The sequence below is a fragment of the Scatophagus argus genome, chromosome 11, assembly GCF_020382885.2.
Source record: "Scatophagus argus isolate fScaArg1 chromosome 11, fScaArg1.pri, whole genome shotgun sequence".
NCBI lineage: Eukaryota > Metazoa > Chordata > Actinopteri > Scatophagidae > Scatophagus > Scatophagus argus.
In genome coordinates, this window is record NC_058503.1 from 6,509,798 (window position 1) to 6,531,484 (window position 21,687).

Sequence of the window (21,687 nt, forward strand, 5' to 3'; positions counted from 1 at the left end):
TCCTGCTTGTCACTTTACTTTTACTACTTATAGGAAATACTTGGGTTAAGGTTTACCAAAAGTACTTATGTACTGCTGTAAATTAATTTAAATAAAAAATTTGCCCAAGCTGTAATATTTTTTAACACATTCATACCTATACATTTACACCATGTTACAACAACGACATCGAACAAGACATTTCTGTCTGCAAGCAGCAACTGTAGGGTGAGTATCAGTCACCAACAAAGTACTTTTTACATGCCGGAAATACTGGGTTTGAACATTCGGCTGACAGACAACTGTTAACAGAGCACATACCAAAGTTTTCATGGGACGGGTCAAAATAAACTGCACAGTCCATTTTCTTAATTCGTCCCTTAAACAAAGCTTTATTATTAATTTAAAGAAAAGCAAAACATTTTAAAATTGGTTCCTTTTGTTCTGTCACGGTACATTCAAATTAGGTACTTTATAACATAGAAAAAAGAATTTGTCTAAAACGCTTGCCCAAATCATTTACAGCACAGCAAACACCAAATAAATATTTACAGTTATTTATAAATTCATCTCTAATAATTTATAAGCCCATCTCACACATAGATTAAATCTACATCATAATGAATGCATACCTGTACAATATACGCTGTGTATGGCAGTCTGAAATGTGTGTTTGTGTGTGTACAGCAGGCTCAATGGTGGCTTGTTTGGCATTTACAGTAACTTCTCATTTCAACAAACAACGATTTATGAATGTACACTCTTACAGAAAACCTTCAGTGAAGATCACAGGAATGTAACATTAGCCAATGACTTCAGACAATAATTACTTCAAAACCTGAATCTAATCAACATGGGTTCTGTCTAACACTCCAGGTAGCTTCAGTGTATAAAAACTGATTTACTGATGTTTACTGTTTACTGAAATAGCAATCGCCCAAAACATTATTTGTACTAAGCATTGCATGCAAAACATTTACTTTGTCAAGAAATGGCATGGAGCAAACGTCTAAAAATGCTTGTGACATAAGGGAGCCAGCTGTGGTGACAGGTGAAAATATTCAAACATCTTGTAGAACACAGTGTTGTGGAGAACAACTTTCTGCTCACATCACTTCACATTTCCTGTTAGTCAAGTGTGTCATACTGTGTCCATTTCTCCAGCACATCTGACCCTGCCAGTGCTCTGACTGTGTCTTCTGGTTTTGCGTTCACTCACAGTTTATTGAAGTGTGTCCTGTTACACAGGGTGGCAACCGGGTCTGAGCCCACAAATCTTTGACCTGATGTGATTCATCGACTAACACCGCTGGTTGAGCTCTGTGTCTGGGAGCGCTCAGCGCTCAGCAGGCTTGTGAGAACACACTGCAGGATGGAGGATCATTCAAAGTCATCTTCATATTCGTATTCATCCAGGTCCAGGTTGCAGTGTGGACTGGGGATCTCAAAGAAGTGTCTCTTGGTCAGACCCAGCTCACTGGAGATGTGCTGCCCTAAAGGACTCAAAGGGTTTTCATACCTAAACAGACACATGGAGAATAATATCACTCAGAAACGTGTCATTCGGTAAGAAAAGAAGGGAAAAAAGGGTAATTAAAAAAATATTTGGGAAATTTGCTTATTTGCTTTCTGTCTGAGATTTAGAGAATACAACTTTAATATTTGTACAGTAAATATGAAACTACCACCAGAAGCTGGTTGGTTATCTTAGCTTAGCACAAAGACTGGAAATGAGGATGAATAGCTAGCCAGGTTTTGTCCAAAGGTAACACGAGACAAGCACCTCTAAAGCTCACTGATTGTACATGTAAATCTTGTTTACAAAAACCAAAATGTAAAAACAAGTCACCACTGGTTGCCTGGTAACATGACAGCAGTTACTGCACCCGGCTAAGAAATTTTCAGGCACATATTTGTTGTACAAGTGTGAGAGTGGTAAAAGATCTTTTCATTTAACTCTTGACAAGAAAGCAATTAAGGGTTGTCCCCAAAATGGCAAAGTATTCCTTTAAACAGACAGAAGACTTCCAAGAAACCAGAGTGACTGGAAAGGACGAAGGAGAAACACACGAAGACATGGACAGAGACTGTGCAGGAGCGCACTTTTTTTTTTTTTGGAAGAGAAAGGAAAAAAACAACAGGAACTGTCGGTACAAAAACAGACTCCCAGCTCTAATGCATAGCTACCCACATATGATACTGTGCCATCTGACAAAACAATATGGGTTGTCAACAGTACATTCAGACTGGTGGGGTGAGGGTAGTAGCTAAGAGTGGGTTTAGGACTCACGCAGAGGGGAGGAGTAGGGGGAGGAGGAGGAGGAGAACACTTTGTCTGTGCTGTACCCTGAGTGTCTTACCTGCTCTGGTTAGAAGACTGTCTTTAGAAGTCTGTGGTGTTCCTAAAACCGCCACACAACATACCTGTCAACAGCCTCATCTGTCACTGCCTCATTGTCACTTAATGCCCAGTCTTAGCAAGGAGACATCAAGGCCTGTCAGTCTGCTACGTACAGCTAAGACAGAAAATAGTCTGACTTACCTGTAGCTGATCTTACAACTACTTCAAAAATGGTCTTAGTGTTGTTAACTACATGAGTACATGAACTTTGCACTAAACTATGTCTGACTGCACAACCTGTATTTTCCCTGCCATGACATGTCGAAAAAAATCTGCTCAAAATTGTCTATTCATTTGGTAATCATACGATTTTGATAATACAGCACTCATAACCATGATTTATATTTGAAGTTAACAATAGCTTACACAATAATCAGGGCTAGGAAAAAGTACTTTTCTGTAACTGAAGAATAGGATACATTAATCATGTGGCAAACTAAAAGGAAAAAGCTTTAATGGTTGGTGGAGACACGATTTAACGTTTTATCTGTTATATTGATCATTCTTTTAAAAAATCCTTACATGTTACTCAGTGATGTGTTATTCTGCAAGCACATATGTAACTGTAATCTTGGGGAAAAAAATTTCCTTTTCTTTTTCTTAAAGTTGCAACTGACAGTTAAGGATTTCTACTTTTATCGTTTACTTGTGTAGGTCAGAAGTTTTCAGACGAAGGTGACTTTGAGCAGTTTGACACTTCAGTCACATCTAACAGACCCATGTGTCAAGTTGGACTTACACATCATTGCACTGGTCGTTGGCCGCCTCCTCAGCCACTAGGATGTCGTACTCCTCTGCGGCATATTTCTCCCAGTCTGAGACCTCCTGGCCATCGGTCTCCGCCTCCTGGAAAACAAGTTACGTGAGCCACTCGTCCTCTGATGGCAAAAACAAGACAATCACATCAGTTTTGCCTTACCCTTATTACAGAGAAAGGGTCCTTCTGCTCGTGGTCCAAGTACTTCTCAATATTGAAGAAAGTGTCGAAGAAGATGTGGGACAACTTGCACCTTTTAAGATCCCGCAGAGTGATCTTACCTGGACAGGATATAATGGGCACCTTAGACAGTTTCTCAAACATAAATGTACCCAGTGACAGATAATTTGAGGAATGGGTATTATTTAACTGTTTTTAGCCTGACTTTGCCATTCAGTCTAGTCTAATTAGCCTGAGACTTTGCTGATTAAGTAAAGGTTGAGCTTTAAGGGCAAACACTCTCCCAAACTCACTAGCCTTTACTGAACAAAGTACAACTAACCCACAGTATTTCTTTGCTTTATTGTTACGCTTTTATTATTTATTAATCTGTAATTTATTTTTTTTTTAATTAATTGAGTTATGAAGTCTCTAAAGTGTAAAAGACTGTCTCTGTGGCAAGTTATCAGATCCCAGTGTCAAGTTCTTAATATTCTGGAAGTTGAACCAGCAAATGTCAATCAGTTTCATCTAACCATTTCAAATCTGTGTCTCAGTTGAAAGGCTCATTTTAAACATTATACTGATGTTGACAGCCAAAGCTTCTAATTCAATTGCTTATAAAATATTCATTATACAGTATATATATATATATGTTATAATATAATTCAGGCGATCTCTGAAATGGAGTGATGGGATTTTTTTTCCACTTTACATACTTTGTAGCAGTGAAGTTTTCCTTTCTGCTTTTGAAAGAGCAGAAAAGAGAGACGAGAGAATAAGGTGTTGCATTCCTTGACACTGGCATTTTAGAAATTCTCCATGGACTGTTTTTGGAAACTCCATCACTCATTTCATCTGCGTGTTACATAAAGCTCATATGCCTGAACAACAGAAATGAAAAATCCTAAGAATATCACATTTTAGCATCAAGTTTAACAGACTTTTAAATCTGTTAAAGTTGTAAAATTTGTGCTGCTGGGAAGAAGCATAACTGTGGAGGGAAACATCTGCTACATACTAAGTTGAGAAGTTGTTTCGTCTCATATTACATGTTATATTCCACAGCTCCACTCGTACAGCATACCACCAGGTCGAAGGGTCACATACTTACTGAGGCTATCAGCACTAAACATGCATGCCCTCACCATGGACTAGTGTCTTCAAACTGGCACAGTGGCAAAGCTAAGTACTGTGGGGAAATTGTTGAGTGGTGTAGCTGACACCAACAGATCAGTCTCATCTGCAACTGCACCCTCTGCCAACGATCAATGCCCTAGCCCGAAAGTGTGTTCGTGTGCCTGCGACTGTCACTGTTTAAAAGATGGAACCTGTCAGACTCTGGTGGGTGAGCTTCTGAGAATGCGTCTATATGTAAAATGAATCTGACCTTCAACCTCGGGCTTGACAAGGTCAAGCATTTGGCAGAGGCAGTCCTCGAAGGGAAGGGGCTCAATAGCCATGGTCTCCAGCTTCTGACATTGCTCCTCATAGAAATACTCCAGCTCGTACATGCTGAGCACCCCGTCCCCATCGACGTCCATACAGCGGAACCAGTACTCTATACTGGACACAGGTAAAGGGAAGGAGTAATGAGCAGGGGTGCATGTGAGAGAAGACATAAAGGTTGTAAAGAAACACAAGATGCAAGGAATTTGGCTGTGAGTCTTTATACCTAGTGTCTGTCTTCTTGTCCTCCTCAGAGATAAGGAACCAGACAAAATCAGCATAACTCAGCCGTCCTTCCTTATATACCCGTCTGTCTCTGGAGGAATAAACCACACAATCACAATGAAAGAAGGAACGGTATGATAAGCATCCCTTAAACTTTATTACATTGTTACTTACCTTGTTACTGTTCCTGAGAATATTCTCTCAATCATCTTATGGGATATGGCTGGAAAAAAAAGACAGCATAGAGATTACTTACAATCCATACTGTTAAAAAAAGGTTTTCTTTTATGCAACAGTTTTCTCAGTTAATGTTCAACTTCTTCACAACACATGTAATCCATTCACACAGACTGTAAATCCAGACTGGCCAGTGTAGCTCTTTTTTTATCTTGACAATGCTATAAATCCTCTGGTCATCATTTTGACCATATAGCTGTAGAAATTGTTCCAGACATGGCGTCATTTCAGCAGAGTGTATTTGCTGTTCTCTTATTGATCTTGTGTCTCATTTCCCCTGCCTCACTCACAGACCATCAACCAAGAACATGTGGTGCCGAGTGTGTGGGGGAGGAATCGTCAAAGACAAGTCCTTTTCCTGAGCAAGTGTGCGTGTGTGTGTGTGTGTGTGAGAGAGAGAGCAGTAATCCTGGGCCAAATAACATTTACAAATGCTTTTATTGTTACATGTAGTTTCAGTCTACTGACAGTGCCAACAAATGACAGTAAGGTGGAAAGGTTGTGTATCTCTTGTGTTCTGAGGGTGTCAGCACATGTATTTGCCGTTTGAACTGTGCATGTGATTCTAGGATATACAATTTATCCAGATACAACAAACATATTTCAAAATAATTTCAAAGGTTGATTCTATTCTGAGGGCGGCACGGTGGTGCAGTGATTAGCACTGTCGCCTCATAGCAAGAGGGTTCCAGGTTCAAATCCCGGTCTGGGCCCTTCTATGTGGTGTTTGCATGTTCTCCCTGTGCCTGCGTGGGTTTTCTCCGGGTTCTCCGGCTTCCTCCCACAATACCAAAAACATGCACATTAGGTTAATTGGCTATTCTAAATTGCCCCTAGGTGTGAGTGTGAGAGTGTGTGGTTGTCTGTCTTTGTGTGTTGGCCCTGCGATTGACTGGCGACCAGTCCAGGGTGTACCCCGCCTCTCGCCCGTAGTCAGCTGGGATAGGCTCCAGCTCCCCCGCGACCCTGACGGATAAGCCGTATAGAAAATGGATGGATGGATGGATTCTATTCTGAACTGGAGACACTGAGGAGTGCTTGTGCACCTTGGTCATTGTGCTGTGCTAGGTCCTTCTGGTCTATGTAGAGGTCATGGTCTGTATCCAGCTCCCAGAACTTGCAGTAGATCACATAGAAATGTTCATAGGAGAAGAAGTCCGTCAGCTGGTTCACGTCCTCCTCCTGCTCCAGCAGTGCCACATTCTGGGACAGAATAATGTTACACTTAAACTTTTAATTTCATTTTTTCTTTCAATGAATTATTTACATACCGTTAATATTAGCCTTAATATTAACTGCCTTTTGCAAACATCAAATATAATTTACAGACTAACTTCCCTGTCCACTTACCGTACTTGGTGTAGTGTGGTGAGGAGTTAATCAAAGTTACGGGTGCTTTTGCTCGCTCTTCCTCCAGTTAAAGTAGTATAGTTCACTTAACTTAACAATGTTATTGTAATAAATTGAAATGATGGCCAAAACTACAAAAATGAGTTGATATAAAATGGATACGTGTAAGTATTAAATTATGTTCAGCATTAAGACTCAAGATTTCTATTAAAACCTGCAACTCTGCTATTTAATTCAATGACTTTTCAAGTCTGGTGTGTTTAAAATATTTGATCCTTCAGACGTTCAAGAACCTTTGTAACATAAAACTGAAAGGGAAAACAAACAAAAAAAAAATCAGAATTGTAATTGAAGAATCATATACCTGAAGAAAGTTACTCTTTCTGAGCTCAGAACATGTTATTTTTCCAGTCCATGACCGATTCACATTGTAGAATATCCTCTGAATAACCTGAAAAACAGTTGACATTGCATGATGAAAATAATACAGCGTCATTTTAGTGTACTACATGCAATGCTGCAGTAGTAATGCACTGTTACTTGTGTTATGGTAGTATACCGTGGTGATGTATCGTGAGTGGAAATCCGGTGCCTCCTTGAGGAAGGCCAGGCCTGCGTGTGAGTTCACCACATCCTGAAAACATAAAGTCCAGTTTGCTCAGTTTGTTTCTCCTGCATGTCTGCCTCATTTCCATGACAAAACCCACAAAAATATCAAGCACAAATGTAAAAGAACAACTGCATCACACTGCCTGCTACAACCACAAATACATATGTTGAGTTCAATTCTGCTGTTACTGTCAAGGGATGAATTTAATGGCAAACCACGTCTTTCTTTTTTGATAGACAAAGCAGGTGACGTTAAGACAGAAATGCCTACTTATTCAAACATCAGAAGTTCTGTCAGTGTCTGTCTACATCACTCTGTCACACCATATGCTTTATAAATTATGCTATGTAAAGAAAAGGCCCCAGGCCTTGTTGGGAGAGGCCATCAAATTCAAATCCTTCTTTGAAGTCAGAAAACACCGGGTCAACCGGTTTTTGGATGAGCTTAAGCCTTTCAGATTTGACAGCAATGTGGCGAGAAGGTCAGAGAAAGAGGCGTTTGCTAGTGACTGCTTAACCTCTCCCTCCTCGTGCCAGAAAGTCACAGAGGGTGCGTTACATTTCGAATGAATTGCAGCTATATTCTTGCCATGAAACTCCCTCATGCTTTTTCTTTATTCTACCCCTCTTGCCTTCTGCTGAGGAAAAGAATTGTTGACATAAATGCGAAGGCGGCAATGAAATTAAAAGGCCTTATTTCAGGGCAGCCGTCATGCCTCTTTGACTCTTACTGTGAGAAATTAAATCATAGAGAAACACATAAATCATTGGGCACAGGAAACAGGCGGGGACAGTCAAATCTACTCCACTGCAATCCACCTTTCATTCATCAAAACAGTCAAAGGCGATTCACTGAGCGGGACCATACAAATTAAACGGCGTGTGCCACAAGGCATCTCTGCTGGTATGCTAACGGGTGTTCAGTATAACCCAGTTGCTCCTGCCAGCATGAAAATGAATCAGGTGTAGGGCGGGGTAGTGTGGAGCACCAACAGCTTGTCAGGGAGTATGAGAATACAAAAAGCCAACACAGCAGGTCCACATGGTAAGACTGACCGAACACTCAATTAGACTATGAAATCTGTTTCCATGTTTTCTATGATCATCTTGGTTCAGTGATGAGTGTGTATAAAGTGTATAATGTGCTGAGCTTGAGTCCTACGCCAGTGGAAACTCCCTTCAATAAACTCTCCTCCACTATATTACCAGTTTACAGTAACATCCCTGAATTAGTCCTCCGCCACATGAAAAAGCACTGCCTCAGCAGGGCAGTCCAAAAATTAAGTCCAGTTCGCACCACCAAAGCCAACGCAATTTTGCCACCCCGCATTGCCAAGTCCAGCCCTCTCCCTGGGTGTGCTGCAGCCAGTACCTGCAGGAATGGAATAAAGTCGTCTTGTTCCAGGTAATTACAGCCAGGCTTGGCCAAGAGGTGCACAAATTTAGAGGCGTCATCGTGACAGGTCTGCAGAGTTCTGGAGAAGAAAAGAGAGAACAGATGGTTGCAAGGTTACTCCCTGTTTTGCTCTTATGTTCTCCCTATCCTTTTTATCATTCTTTCAAGAGCACAAGTTTGAAACTGTTCCCCTCAAAAGTGCAAGTGTGGCTTTAATACATTCTGAAATTAGGATTCTGAATCGCTGCTTGGTGATTATAAGTTTTGAGTGTTATGGTAGCAACAGTGAAATAATGCAAGTGTCTGCTGTGGCCTCTCATCAAGAGTGATTCAGTCATGAGCTTAAGTCAAAGGTCAGGTCTGTCCATTCCTCTAGAGGCTCAGGCATTAATACAAGAGCATGCCTATTGCATACAACAGCATTCAACACACAGCTAAGAGCACAGCCGGCATTACAAAAGCCCAATAGTATTCCTTTCAATTCCACATAGAAAGACACCGAATGGATGTTTTCGTTCAAATACTGTACATGTACAGAAACTGTTCTCTTGTGGGCATTTGCAAGGCCTTTGTGATCAATGATTTTTGTTTAGAAATGAAAAGGAAAATGTCACGATAGTAGAGAGCTGCATGCAGCATCTGTAATCTCAGCAAACTGTCATTATTGTTCTGAAGAGACTGTATGGGCTATTTGACTGTGAGTGTACCAGTGGTCCAGTGAGAATAAGAGGAGCCATTGTCTTACTTTCTCCACATAGCCACGAACTTGTGAACAGACACGAAGCCGGTCCTGTCGCCTCCAGCCGAACAGAACAATGGCATTTTCCAGTAAAGAGGACACTCACAGGCCTAGGAAGACGACGACAAAGAAGAAGAAGAGATCGGGCAGTGTGAGGTGTGGATATAAAGTAAAGAGATGTCAAAAAAATTTGAATAAGCTCTTAAAACTTCCTAGATACAGATGTGATCTTTAATGCCGAAAAGAATGAATGACAGAACAACACATGACACTATTGGGTTCAGTATTGCATCACTTTAACACTTCCCCGAGGAAACCGAGCTGTCATTTCTCTCTTCACTCAGGTTCCCCTAAGGTCATTTTTCACATTCCTCACAGAAACAGATAATATTTTAGGAGAGGGTTAAAATCAGCAAATATTCGTAAAAGTCAGGAGCGAAATGGCACCAATGAAAATAATTTGCTTGGTGGCAGCTGACTCTCCATGCTACAAATCACATTCTCACCTTGGCGACCTGCCCCATTTCTTCAATGGTAGCCCTTTCATTTGGGAATTGGGAAAATATTTTCTCAATTTTGGAAATGAGGCTGTCTATGTTGAGGTTGGCTTGGGGCCGGCCCTGTGGGAAGTGAAACTTTGGAATGCTTTCACTCAGCGCTGTGGTGACGGGTTCCTCTGTCCTCACCTGGGCCTGAGATAAACACAGAAATAAACAGTTAGCCACTGATGCTAGCAAACGCTAACACCTCACAGCTCAAGCAAATTAAAATGAAGACCTGTCAACTGACACTGACATGCACAGAATGCTTCGACAATCAGTTTGCTGCTGAAACACATGCAATGGTCAACAATTTTCACTCATTGTCAAGTCAACTGTTTAGCAAATGATGTTTGAAAGAGTCAAGAATATAAGGGCTATAAAACAGGATGGCATCTGTGGCATCACAATAATATTCACCAAAATATTTTGATGATTGTGACCTGTGAACTAATTATAAACAAAATGGTAGCTTTAAACAATGTGAGATGGTAAACACAAGACAACCACAAGATTTGACTTGTTGACGTTTAACGCTGTTCAACAGTAATGTTTGGAAAGATTAGATTAGATTTGATTTCATTTATAGCTGTTCATATATTTGTTAATTAAATGCTCAAATATTGATTGGATCTTCAATAAGGACAAGATTAAACCACATCCTCTCTTAATCACTGCATTTATATGGAGAGAGACAATACTATTGACTGAATCCATAATATATTAAAAAGGCCATAAATTGGATTTTCACAGCAGACATTTTCAGATCTTAGAGCGAAATGACCTTGTAACTATATTTGAATGTTATACTGACATCATTAATGTTACTAATTACATTTGTGCTTTTTCTGCTGTGGCATATACCTGCTGATGGCATGTTGTTGAAATGGCCCATTTATTAAAAAAAAAATATTTTTTTCTGTTGGACAGCCCATGTACAAGTCTAGGCAACTGCGGTCTTATAATGCATAAATACGTGTTCCCTTTAAAAGTAAGATCGAGCAAGCAATCTTAGCTAGATCTACACAGTGAACCTGATTATAGGCAAACAGCAGTTGTCACTGACAGCACTGGAAACAGCGGGAGGGCTGGCGCATGGTGGTGGTAGGTTTGAACTGTTGAAGTACAGCAGAAGTTTAGGATCTGTTAGAATCATAACTGAACATAAGGCTGAGCCTGAAATCAAATGTCTGAACCTGACCAATTCTATTCCACTAACAAACTCCAATATATGTAATTCAAAAGAACTACACTTCTCATCGAAATGGAAACCTTCCAGCATGTAAGATTTTGGACATTTCTGTGTCTCTGTCTCATTTTAACTACATCTGCCTAAGACTCAAAAATTATAGCTTGGTGTTTGAGAGCTTTGAGAACATATGCTACTAAGAAAAGACAGAAAACTGTGTATTATTTTTTTATGTTTAATAACAACGATTTCATGCAACGTTGGGCTCACATCTTTATGTATTGTTTCAAAAGATCCCAAACCAGTATGCACAGCTAAAACACTGTGAGGAGATCATATTCATTAATAGAACTTCCAGTGGATACTGGGGAACATGCTGTAGAAGTCATGAATCACTGAAGATATTTTCATGGCCCTACACATAAAAAGCTCAAACGCATTAGGATCCAAATGTGTAATGTTGCACATATTAGCCAGTTACTAAAAACAGCTTGAACAGAGCATGCTTCACTTTCTATCTTCATCTCATACCCAAAGACTATTTACACGACTCAGGAATTTGCTAACTGGATAAATCTCTGTGGCCTGTGATAACCACGTAAACAGACCCACACAGTCTTTAGCCAGGATCTAAAAATACCATCTTGTTTGTTTTGGGTCAAACCCTTCTACCTATTGTTCTCATTTCTTGTTACATTTGACAAAGTCTACATGTAACCATCCCGTTGATAACAATACAACTTGACAAAACATTAATGAAAACCTTAAAATTCTAGGGAACATGAGAGGTTTATATCAAGCTGTGTCAACATCTGTGTGTTTAAGGGTTTGGTTGTATTCTGTCAGTGGTAATCTGCTCATTATAACCTGATAAATGATAAATGCTGCTGATCCTCTGCTCTTCTCTCTCCTGTGCTATGGTGTCAGCCATTGCTATAAAAGGACATAAACATCTCCTGTTGCCCTGCCTCACACTGTCGCCGTCCCCCCGCGCCCCCCACCTCCCCCTTGCTTCATGCTAACTGCTAGCAGAGCTCTTGAACACAACCACTAAGCCTCATGACATTTTGCACATTCACAATGATGTGGTCTGACAGAGGGTAGTAAAGTGGCAAAGCACAATATACCACACAAGATGAAACGTCATCCAATACCTGAGGCTCACATCTTACGTTTCTCTGTTCAAATGAACAAAAAACCTGCAAAAGCTACTCACTAACACAAGGGGTTAGGATTGCACAACAATTGCATTTCACATGGCACAGTACTGAGTGTAAGCTATTTGATCAAAGTTGCAAATATGTCTAGAGACAGTGATGTAACTTCTCATTAGTTATCACCTGCCCAAAATGCAACAGGCTTCAACAAAATATATAGGTCTACTTTGTGGAAGAATAACTGAACAGGTACAATTACTGTAGTTTAACGCTGGCCTGTTATGTGGATTTACACCAATGCAATCTGAATACCAAGATATGAAGCCCACAAATACTCGTCCTCATCAATAGTCCTGCCTGTCACCTGACAGGCCAGCTAAGCCAGTGTGGTATAGGGCACACACATACAAAACACCTGCCTGTCCTTGTTGGAAGGCTCTGAGCCTCTTCTTGAACCGAGAGGGCAGAACAAAGTCACAGCCACGCGCCAGCAGAGCCAACTCCTTCCTCAAGTCAGGGTCCTGACGCAGAGACAGCTCCCTCATCCTCATCCTTGCTCCAGAAAGGACAGGGAACACATATACACTAACACAGCACTCAATCCGGTGTTATCCTCTTGACTGGACAAATCGCTCAGTACCAGTCAGCACTGTAAGCAAAAGGCAGTGGCAGCAGTTGAAGTCCTCTCTGTCTGTGTCCCTGCAATTGTCCTCTGTCAGAGTGAGAGCCTCTTAATGCAAGGGAGCAGCTGCTGCTGTGACTCTCTCCCCTATTCCAGATCTGGTCGCACAATCTCAGCTCTGCCTGCTGTTCTGTCCCAGTCTCTACATAACATGCACATACATGCACACACATACACACTTTGCACAGGGTCAGGGAGCCCTTGCCTCAAAGCTGCTGGGGAGATAAGAAGTGACGGGGTGTATGTGTGTGGGAGTCACTTAGTGTATGTGTGGGATGGGAGGGGTGTGTGCACTGGATCTGCCCTTTCCAGTTTGCATTCCTCAGTGCTCATGAAAGGTTATGTAAAGAGACAGACCTGTTGTTGCAGCTTGCAGCAGCCACAGAAGCCAAATGAGGGATGCACCTCAATATCATGATGACTCGCTAGTGTTGTTGACTGGCCGCCTTTCTGAAAAGCTCCCACACTACCAAATTCTTCAGAGAAACTTTGCTTGTTCTCTGAGCCATGCAACCAATCCTTTGGACAGTACATAGAGACAGTAATGTGAAAATTCAAAATAAAATCAATTTAATGAAAGACACATATTAAGTCTGCTTAATCTGGGTACATCTGTTACTGAATCTATAATCACAAGAACAGACAAGACAGAAGACAAAATAAACCAAATGAGACACTGGCAAATGAAGAAAACAACCAAGGTATGACGACTTAATAACTGATAACAAGAGTGTACATCAAATCATCAGATGACATGCACACAACAGTAAGACATAATGTTCATAGAATCAACACTTCTGCATTCAATCTTATAGTGGTCTTTGTTTTGCCTTCCCTTTGCAAGCTTGGGCTGCCAGCCATTCCATGGCTTATTATAGTTGATGGGCAATAGAGGGGAGGGGGGAAATGTCAAATACAAAGAATGATGACCGAACCAGTCTGCGCCTATTAAAAGCATCAGCAAACGCTGTTTGGGCAATCCAAGAAACTAGATCTGGAGAAACAAGCATGTATCTTTAGACCTCAAACAAACATCCACATCCGGTTGCTGCTGTCCAGGAGTGATGGCAATTACATCAATTCTCCATGAGTATGTTGATCTAACAGCTCTGGGGTTGCCTTCTCTGCACTAACTGTACACAGGGAAAACCCTATAAGACTAGTAATGTAAATGTTAATTAAACAAAAATGGTACAGAGGTGTCCACACAAGTAGACTATGTAAAAAAATTCTATATTTGAGCATGTTATTGTTATTTCACACAGAAAGCAAAAGCACACTCACAGTATTTTTAGATGACAAGGTCACAAAGAACACAGTTTTCCAGTGTTTTCTGCTCAAACCCACTTCCTGTTATCCCCCATACAGGACACTGCACATGCTTGATAAGCTGTTTGCATTACGCCGTTTGACAGTGGCTGCTTTTGGTTCATGATGATCAATTCAAACCAAATATGGAAAGGAAAGCACAAAGGCCAGTATAAAACCTGGTAGATCAGATAAAACTGTCAGCTCACGTGGTTTACTGTTCTGTCCGTTGTTGTGTTCGAGTAAACAAAATCTGAAATGTGTTTCATGAACAGAGGTATCACAAAGCAGCAAGGATAATGGTGTGTTACTTTACATATGAGGCGACATCCCCGTTAGTGTTTTAAAATCCATTCTCACACGGTGTAAACAACAGATTCAAAAACACACACAGGTTCTGAATGTAAGTTTGCTACAGGATTTTATGAAATGTGTGCCTTTAAAAGAACCAGCCTGGACAAGCTCCAGCAAGCAATATCACTAACTAAATCATCCTAGGGCCATTGCAGGCAGGTTGTCCATACAACATCACCCTCTTAGGCAACTATCAGTCAGACAGGCTGCTAAAGTAGTATGTCCACACTCTAATGGGTCACTGTGACAAACAGAACACAGACTGATCCCACAATATGTCTAATCTGTAAACTGCTAAATCTGATCTGTACAGAATCATGTGTCCAGTCAGGTTCACTTCATTATGTAACAGACGAGATTATGAAACACACTGTCTAGAACTAGGAACTATTGGCAGGTCTAGATGTTAGAAGTCCCAGCAGTCAGACTCACAAGATCATGGGGTTGAATTTTAGTTGAGCTTCAATCAAAATGGCATCCATTCACTGTCACTCTAAAACTGTGATATTCAAGAGACAACATGCAGGGCTGACAGGCAAACAAAGCAGAGAGAGATAGAGTGCAGAAGGGTGGGGCAAAAGTGATCAAAAATCCCCAAAGGGCTTCCATCAATACAAGCATACATGGTGTCCCACAATTATTATGTTCAGCTGGCTTTAGTATCTATATTACTAAGAGCCACAGAACCAGTGTCATGTATCACAGTGAATCCACACAGAGGTGAATCAGGCCATTTCATAACAGTGGAATGGAGAGCCACAACTGGTTCACAGCATGGGTACACAAACGATGCTGCTGTGAAAACCAAAAATCTCTAGCTCAGTCCACCACAACCACATGTCTGAGGCAGGGATTTAGGATACATGTGAACATGGGCCAAAAATAGGTCTCATTGACTGACAACATGGTGGGCTCAGGGAAGGCCAACAAGTAGAACATGATGTGAGCAGATCAGCTAGCTTGCATAAGAGTAATAACGCAAATGCAGAGTCTAAAATGGTTATCATGGAGGTCTGTTGATCTATGCAGTGTCCATGTCACCACAAGCGGAGCAAAGAGTCAGGACATTAAAGCAAGATGCAGCAGATAATGAGCTACAGTACATAATGTCTACATTTACACAACAGTATTACAGCAACTACAGGGTAAACGCTGAAAGTTTTTTTTTCTGTATTTTATTTGGTTTTAATATATAAGTTTGCTGAGATGATATTTAACACTGTAATTTTGTTTTCCTGGAGAAGAGACATCAAAAATGGCATTACCTCTATTTTTCAGGGTTTTCACTATTTCAATTCAGTTTCAATTTCAATTTATTTATATAGCACCTTATACAATCAAAACTGTCTCTAGATGCTTTCCAGAGACCCAGAGCCTGAACCCCCGAGAAAGCAGACAGTAGCAAGGAAAAACTCCCCTGTGAGAAACACTACTGTGAGAAATGTGGCTGTATAGTCAAACAGCTGTATTTGTGTTTAGAAGACATATTTACTAAATTCAATCAAGTGCTTTTCGGAATGAAGATGCAGAATCAACAGGTTTCAGGCAAAAAAGGTTCAAAAGGTCAAAAGAAACAAAACTGGATTTTGGCTCAAATTTGATAAATGAAGAAGGTGCGATCATGCTCGAGACATACATAATGCATAGGCTGACAGACGTCTCATATTTCATTGTGCTATTTCACATAAGTCTACAGACAGGCTCTATAATTAGCTTGGTCATTTATCAATTCAATATTCAGCATTTTTTATGATTATTGGTTTTGTCTGATTGCAGATAAAATAAAATGCACTACTTCCTGTCTGATGCAGCATCATCTCTCTGTCTGTAGTCACCACTCTGATCTCACTCATTGTCCCACAACATTATTTAATTAGTTACACGTCACTGTACATTATTAATCTGCAAAGTAACTAGTAACTAAAGTCAAAATAGAGTAAAAGTGTAATGTAGCAGAAAATTGAAATACTCAAGTGCAAGTATCTCAAAACTGTACTTAATTACATTCTGTCACTAGCTACTCTAAATTTTGACACTGAGGTTACATTTTTAACTGCAATTGTATATAAGTTTCAAGTTCTGTTATCAGTCTCCTTGATTACTGATAATCAGTATCATATTGGCTTTGAAAAAAATATTCTGCTCGATCCCTCACCCAGACCAGCTGAGTCTTAGACAAAACCCAAAGTTTGCTCTCGCTCACTTTACACTCACAAGTCACCAAGACTCTAAAATAAAAGGACTTGCGGGAAACACTTTAGCACCTGGTTCTCTCTGACAGGTCAGGCAACTGATAACGTGACCCTAGACCCTTTCTTCAAATAGCTTCAATGTTGCTGAGTCCAACCAAGCATGTTATAAAAATACATCATGAGAAATAACCTATGATCCTAAATGCAGTTGCTGAGAAGAGAAGAAAAAGAAAACCCTCAAAGTAAATTTCCTTCCACTGTTCTATATCACTTAAACTATTTTTTTATGTGTGTGTGACCTATTGCACTGATAAGACGGAGGAAAATGGTGGCAGAAATGAAATCCAAGCCATCATGGGGACTGGCAATCTGAAAGTTACCCTATATAGTTTAAATAAAAGATCTACAACCACATAGTCGTACAATGAGCAGCATCTCATAGAAGCTGTTTCAGAGCAAATTACACAGGATGAATGTGCCGCCACACCTCATCTCACTGGCAAAGTTCTGGGTATCTAATGCCAACAGAAGGGAACCAAGGCTATCTATATCAGTGTCTGATGTCAAAGTCAGAGCAGCTGTTCCAGGGTGCATCGGCGGGGCATAAATTGAATTTCTGAGTAATCCTTTAAAGAATGTATCTGTATGTGGGAATTCATTTTGTTTTCTTAAAATAGAAGTATTACTTTATAGAACTTCATGGTCCCTTTAATATTGAGTGACATTGTGTGGTCACATGCCATAACACATCACAGCATAATACACAAACTGTCCAGCAGTTGCTTTATATTAATCTGGGGTGGGTGGGTGGCATCGAGGGCTAAATGACACTGGGAGGAAGACATGACATGGTTGTGAAAAGTAAAAAATTCTGATCCATCTGCTTTATCTCCCATTGTTCCATCATAAGAGCTCATGTTAAACAGATGAGACAGAAAGCAATGGGTAAGATCAAAAGGTGAACTGTCACTGTTGTAAAAAATACTAAAATCTGAAACTCACAAAGAAGACTGGGGAGGCTTTTCCTCTTCCTCACCACTGAATCATGTCTCATCAGGTCAGAAAATGCCTTGGTAAAATACATTCTGGTGTACAGAGGTATTCTGGTGCAAAGAAGACCAAAAAGTCTAATTTGAATTTGTCGGTGGTTAGTTGAAGTTCCATGTAGACTCGACACAGTTATGTGCATAACACAACAATAATATTAAAAACCCTCACCATAATCCTGAACACACAATTGCCTTGATTTGAGTGTAACATTAGGTCTAGCTCTCAAGCCCTGGTGTTTCAGCCAGAGACAGAACAGATGTTGCAGCAGTGACCACTTGAACGCCTCCTCATACCCGTCTTTAGCATGTCAACAACATGTAGAAGGCGGAGATTTTAAGAGCACGTGCTCCCAGCTGTCTGGCTCTCTCACTGTCATCACTCAATATGTTCACAATTTCTCATAACAGAAGGGAAGTCCTTGAACAAACATGAAGAACAGTATGAGTCATTTAACTGCTTTGCATTGTTTCATTTCTTCTGACCGAAGCAGCCCAAAGCAAAAATTCCATTTACCTCTGGAGACTCTAGTCACAGTATAATACGATCTGCAACACACAGGGCGAAAGGAGTGATCAGAGTGCCAGGGATAGGCCATGTTGAGACACTCCCACCTCTCATACCATGCTAATTCGTGGGTGAGGCCTCAACATTTGGAAAGTATTTGACTAATAATCACTACATATTCCTACAGACTTGGAGGCTCCACTACGATAGTCCAGATTGGACAGCCCTTCAAAGGCTTTGATCCTGTAGACTACTCAGCAGCCTCTTGTGGCCAGCCTGGGAAAATAAATATCCCAGACAATATACTGTGGCCGAACTTACAAAACTAAAAATTGAAATCTATGAAAGCAATCTGGATAGATTAAACAAATTGACTGTAGGACATAAAAAATGTACAACTTTGAGGACTTATAGCATTAGTGTAAAAAGGCCAGTGACAGACAGCATAATTGCATGGAAATTCTACAAACTGAAGGAAAAAGTAAAAAAGATCAACCCTAAATTCAGTAAATCCATTTCCTGCTGATACAACAATCACTTTGGTGGTTACAATGTCAACATTTTTTGACTTTTTTCACAGACATTTTTACCTCTTATAACAGAAATAGGAAAGGTTAATATACCAATATTGGCTCCATTTGAGTGTACCACAAAGCAACATCAGTGTGACAGTGAGCCAACACACGCTGTATGTATTTTGTGGTAGCTGTGGCCTAGAGGCTGGAAGTGATCGGAAGGTCACTGGTTCGATTCCCCCACTGGACGGTGGAGCGATTAACGGGGAAAAATGCTCCTCACAACCATTAGCTGGGTGTGCCCTTGAGCAAGGCACTTAAACCCCAATTTGCTCCCCGGGCGCTTGAGACTGCTCCTGTGTGTTTCACTGCATGTAATTTGCTGGGTGTTGCATGTGTGTTCAACTAAGGATGGGTTAAATGCAGAAGACAAATTCAGTGAGTGTATGTAGAAATATATATACTGCCAATAAAGCGATTCTTCTATTCAGTACCAGAATCCTGAAAATTTAACAACTAAATAGAATTACTTACTTACACTTATTGACATTTTTATGTGAAATGCTTTCAGCAAACTCGGTGTCTAAAAAAATAAATCAGCCATGTTAAGACACCTCCTTTCTCTGAGTGTAACAAAACCCCATCTTCTTGGTTAAGAAGTTAATAAGCAAGTTAATGTGCCTGTTGTGAAGGCAGTTACTAACTACTCAGAAAATATGGAACTCATTCCAGTAATGGCATGCATTAAATTTTACAGGTGTACCAAGTAAGTGGATAATGGAGTATACAGTCAACTAAAACACAATATAAACATGTAAATCTATGTGGTGGACCTGGAGCTTGGTTTCAATTATATTCAACATACACTACAAAGAAATGATATATCATTCACCTTAGATTTTACTGCAAATACCTTCTGTCAAACCAAGATTATTATTTTGTAACACACCCTTAAGTCACAGGATACCTGACAGGTGGCTCCTGGAAGCAGGCTGAAACTGCATGACACACCTTGTTTTTTTATGTTATTAATAGCAACCTGCCTTGTGGCAGAAACTCTAAATCTTGCTCAGACCTGTAAAACTGTTTCATAATGCTTTGTATAGGAGGGTCATGAATGGTGGCCATGAGTAATGGGCTTACATACTTACAGAAATCCGACAACAACAGTGTGAAAGTTGTTCAGTCTATTGGTTTACTGTTTAAATAGATAATTTACCTTCTTCGTGTTGATAGACCTTCGTTGTACTCTGCCATAGGGTCCGGTCATTCTGGGATTACTGCTACTGCCGGAGGGCAGGGTGCTGGTAGATGGAGGGCTGGAAGGAGTATTGAGGGAAGCAGGCTTCTTCTCCGCCAGGTTCTTTTGGGATGCCACATTGTTGTTCTCATTGAACGTCAATGACCTTTTGTCTTGGGCATCCCCACCACTCAGATCAAGGTGTTGTCCACTTTTGATTAGGTCAAGATAATCTTTTAGTAATGACTGAGTTGCAGGATCACTCAACCAGTGAAGAAAGAGCTCGTCCACCTTCATCTTAAGAACAGGCTGGAGCACTTGTGGTGATGGCATTTTGAAGGATAATAACGTTAACTGTCTTCTTTGAAAAACGTACCTGTATAGAAATAATAATAACGTTAATATAACAAAACACGATTGTGATCAGTATTTTCAGCACAAACTGAAAGAAAAAGACGCCACTGCACAAGCGAGGGGTAATCCATGTTATTTCAAATGCAGTGGCTGATGGAAAATAACATTTGCAGCAGTTTGGTGTCAGCTGTCCTTGCTAAGGGTACAAACCACTCACTGACGTTATTGAATTTTAGCGCGAATCGTCAATGACTTGGCCCACGGGCAAACGTGAACGTAGTAAACACATATTGACCCTGGTAACGTTAGTTATTTTTAACTCGGTTGTGGGAAATATAGTTGCTTAAAGTCACTCTTTAGTTAGCTCTTGTCACTTAAGACTGCTAGAGCACTTAGGAAACAGAAGCCAGAATCAACAGAGTTGGCAAAATAAAAACTAGGAGCAGCAACAACAGTTTGTTAGCGACTATAGCATTAGCAAGCTAACATTAGCTGGCTAACTAAGGTACCAACCTTGGAGTGAATGGACGGTGATGCCAAATGCGTTGATATGACTCTACATTACTTCCACCCGGACCGAAGCTGTTGCATGTCTGTATTTTAACCTGAGAATCAATGCTGTAACGTTATCTCCGGTGGTCACTGGGGAAAGACAGAGCAGCATTACTGTTCAAACAGCGGTAACTTCTCAAGCTCGCGTTCCCCTGGTAACCACAAAGTGCTAACGCGAGATCTTCCTCAGGGTGAGGGTTCATCCCACCTTTCGTCCATTCCTTCTCTAGAGAAAAGTTCTCTCACCACCCACCTGTTTGGAGTCCGTTTCAGTGCTTGCTGTGGTTTACAGGCAGATTCCTTCACTCCATCATTACTTATGCTGGATTCTATCCTGCAGGACTAAGACCCAGTAATAGCTGAAGTGTTGAGAGCGTTTAGTTGAGTAGAAGTAGCTAAACTGTGGTTTAAATTAGGCCTACACTGTAAGTTCTGTATCCGAAATGTTCCTTAAGTGAAAGTAGGTAAGTAGCAAAGTGTTTTAAAGTATTTAAAATAAAGTACAAATGTTGCTGCAGAATGCTCCTTGTAATTCAGCGCTGGAAACATTATTGGATTAATATTATTGACGCTTTCATGCATTTTATTGTTGTATCTGGTAGATTAGAGTTAACTGTAAGAGACTTCATATACTTTAAAACTTTAAGCGCTTTAACAATTTAATCTGTAACTATGTGTCATATTTTATAAGCTTATATGTGTCTCTGTCAAATTTTGATCTGTGAAGTTTTAACTTTGTATTTTAATTAA

General features: G+C 40.4%; 1 protein-coding gene across 4 annotated transcripts; it reads right to left on the bottom strand.

The window, feature by feature from the left end:
- Positions 1 to 347: 347 nt before the first annotated feature.
- Positions 348 to 21,144, bottom strand: ppp2r3b (protein phosphatase 2, regulatory subunit B'', beta). 4 transcript variants are annotated; one of them, XM_046405106.1, is made up of 15 exons: positions 20,899 to 21,144; positions 20,011 to 20,407; positions 9,808 to 9,993; positions 9,308 to 9,411; positions 8,539 to 8,641; positions 7,117 to 7,191; positions 6,922 to 7,008; positions 6,254 to 6,410; positions 5,145 to 5,193; positions 4,972 to 5,061; positions 4,687 to 4,862; positions 3,300 to 3,418; positions 3,120 to 3,226; positions 2,340 to 2,381; positions 1,362 to 1,498 (listed from the first exon to the last, which is right to left on the bottom strand). In XM_046405106.1, the coding sequence occupies exons 2-14, from the start codon at positions 20,362 to 20,364 to the stop codon at positions 2,363 to 2,365; spliced, it is 1,626 nt and encodes a 541-aa protein (XP_046261062.1). In that variant the 5' UTR covers positions 20,365 to 20,407; positions 20,899 to 21,144; the 3' UTR covers positions 1,362 to 1,498; positions 2,340 to 2,362. The 4 variants fall into 4 exon arrangements, with proteins under 4 accessions (XP_046261061.1, XP_046261064.1, XP_046261062.1 ...); XM_046405105.1 differs by lacking the exon at positions 2,340 to 2,381 and having other exon boundaries at positions 348 to 1,498; positions 20,899 to 21,143; XM_046405107.1 differs by lacking the exon at positions 1,362 to 1,498 and having other exon boundaries at positions 2,358 to 2,495.
- Positions 21,145 to 21,687: the final 543 nt, after the last annotated feature.

Coding starts and splice junctions, on each gene's coding strand:
- ppp2r3b (XM_046405105.1), bottom strand. CDS start 20,364: ATGCCATCACCACAAGTGCTCCAGCCTGTTCTTAAGATGAAGGTGGAC. Junction 7,009..7,116: donor ACTCACGATACATCACCACG/GTATACTACCAT, acceptor ACTGTTTTTCAG/GTTATTCAGAGGATATTCTA. Junction 5,062..5,144: donor TTCTCAGGAACAGTAACAAG/GTAAGTAACAAT, acceptor TTATTCCTCCAG/AGACAGACGGGTATATAAGG.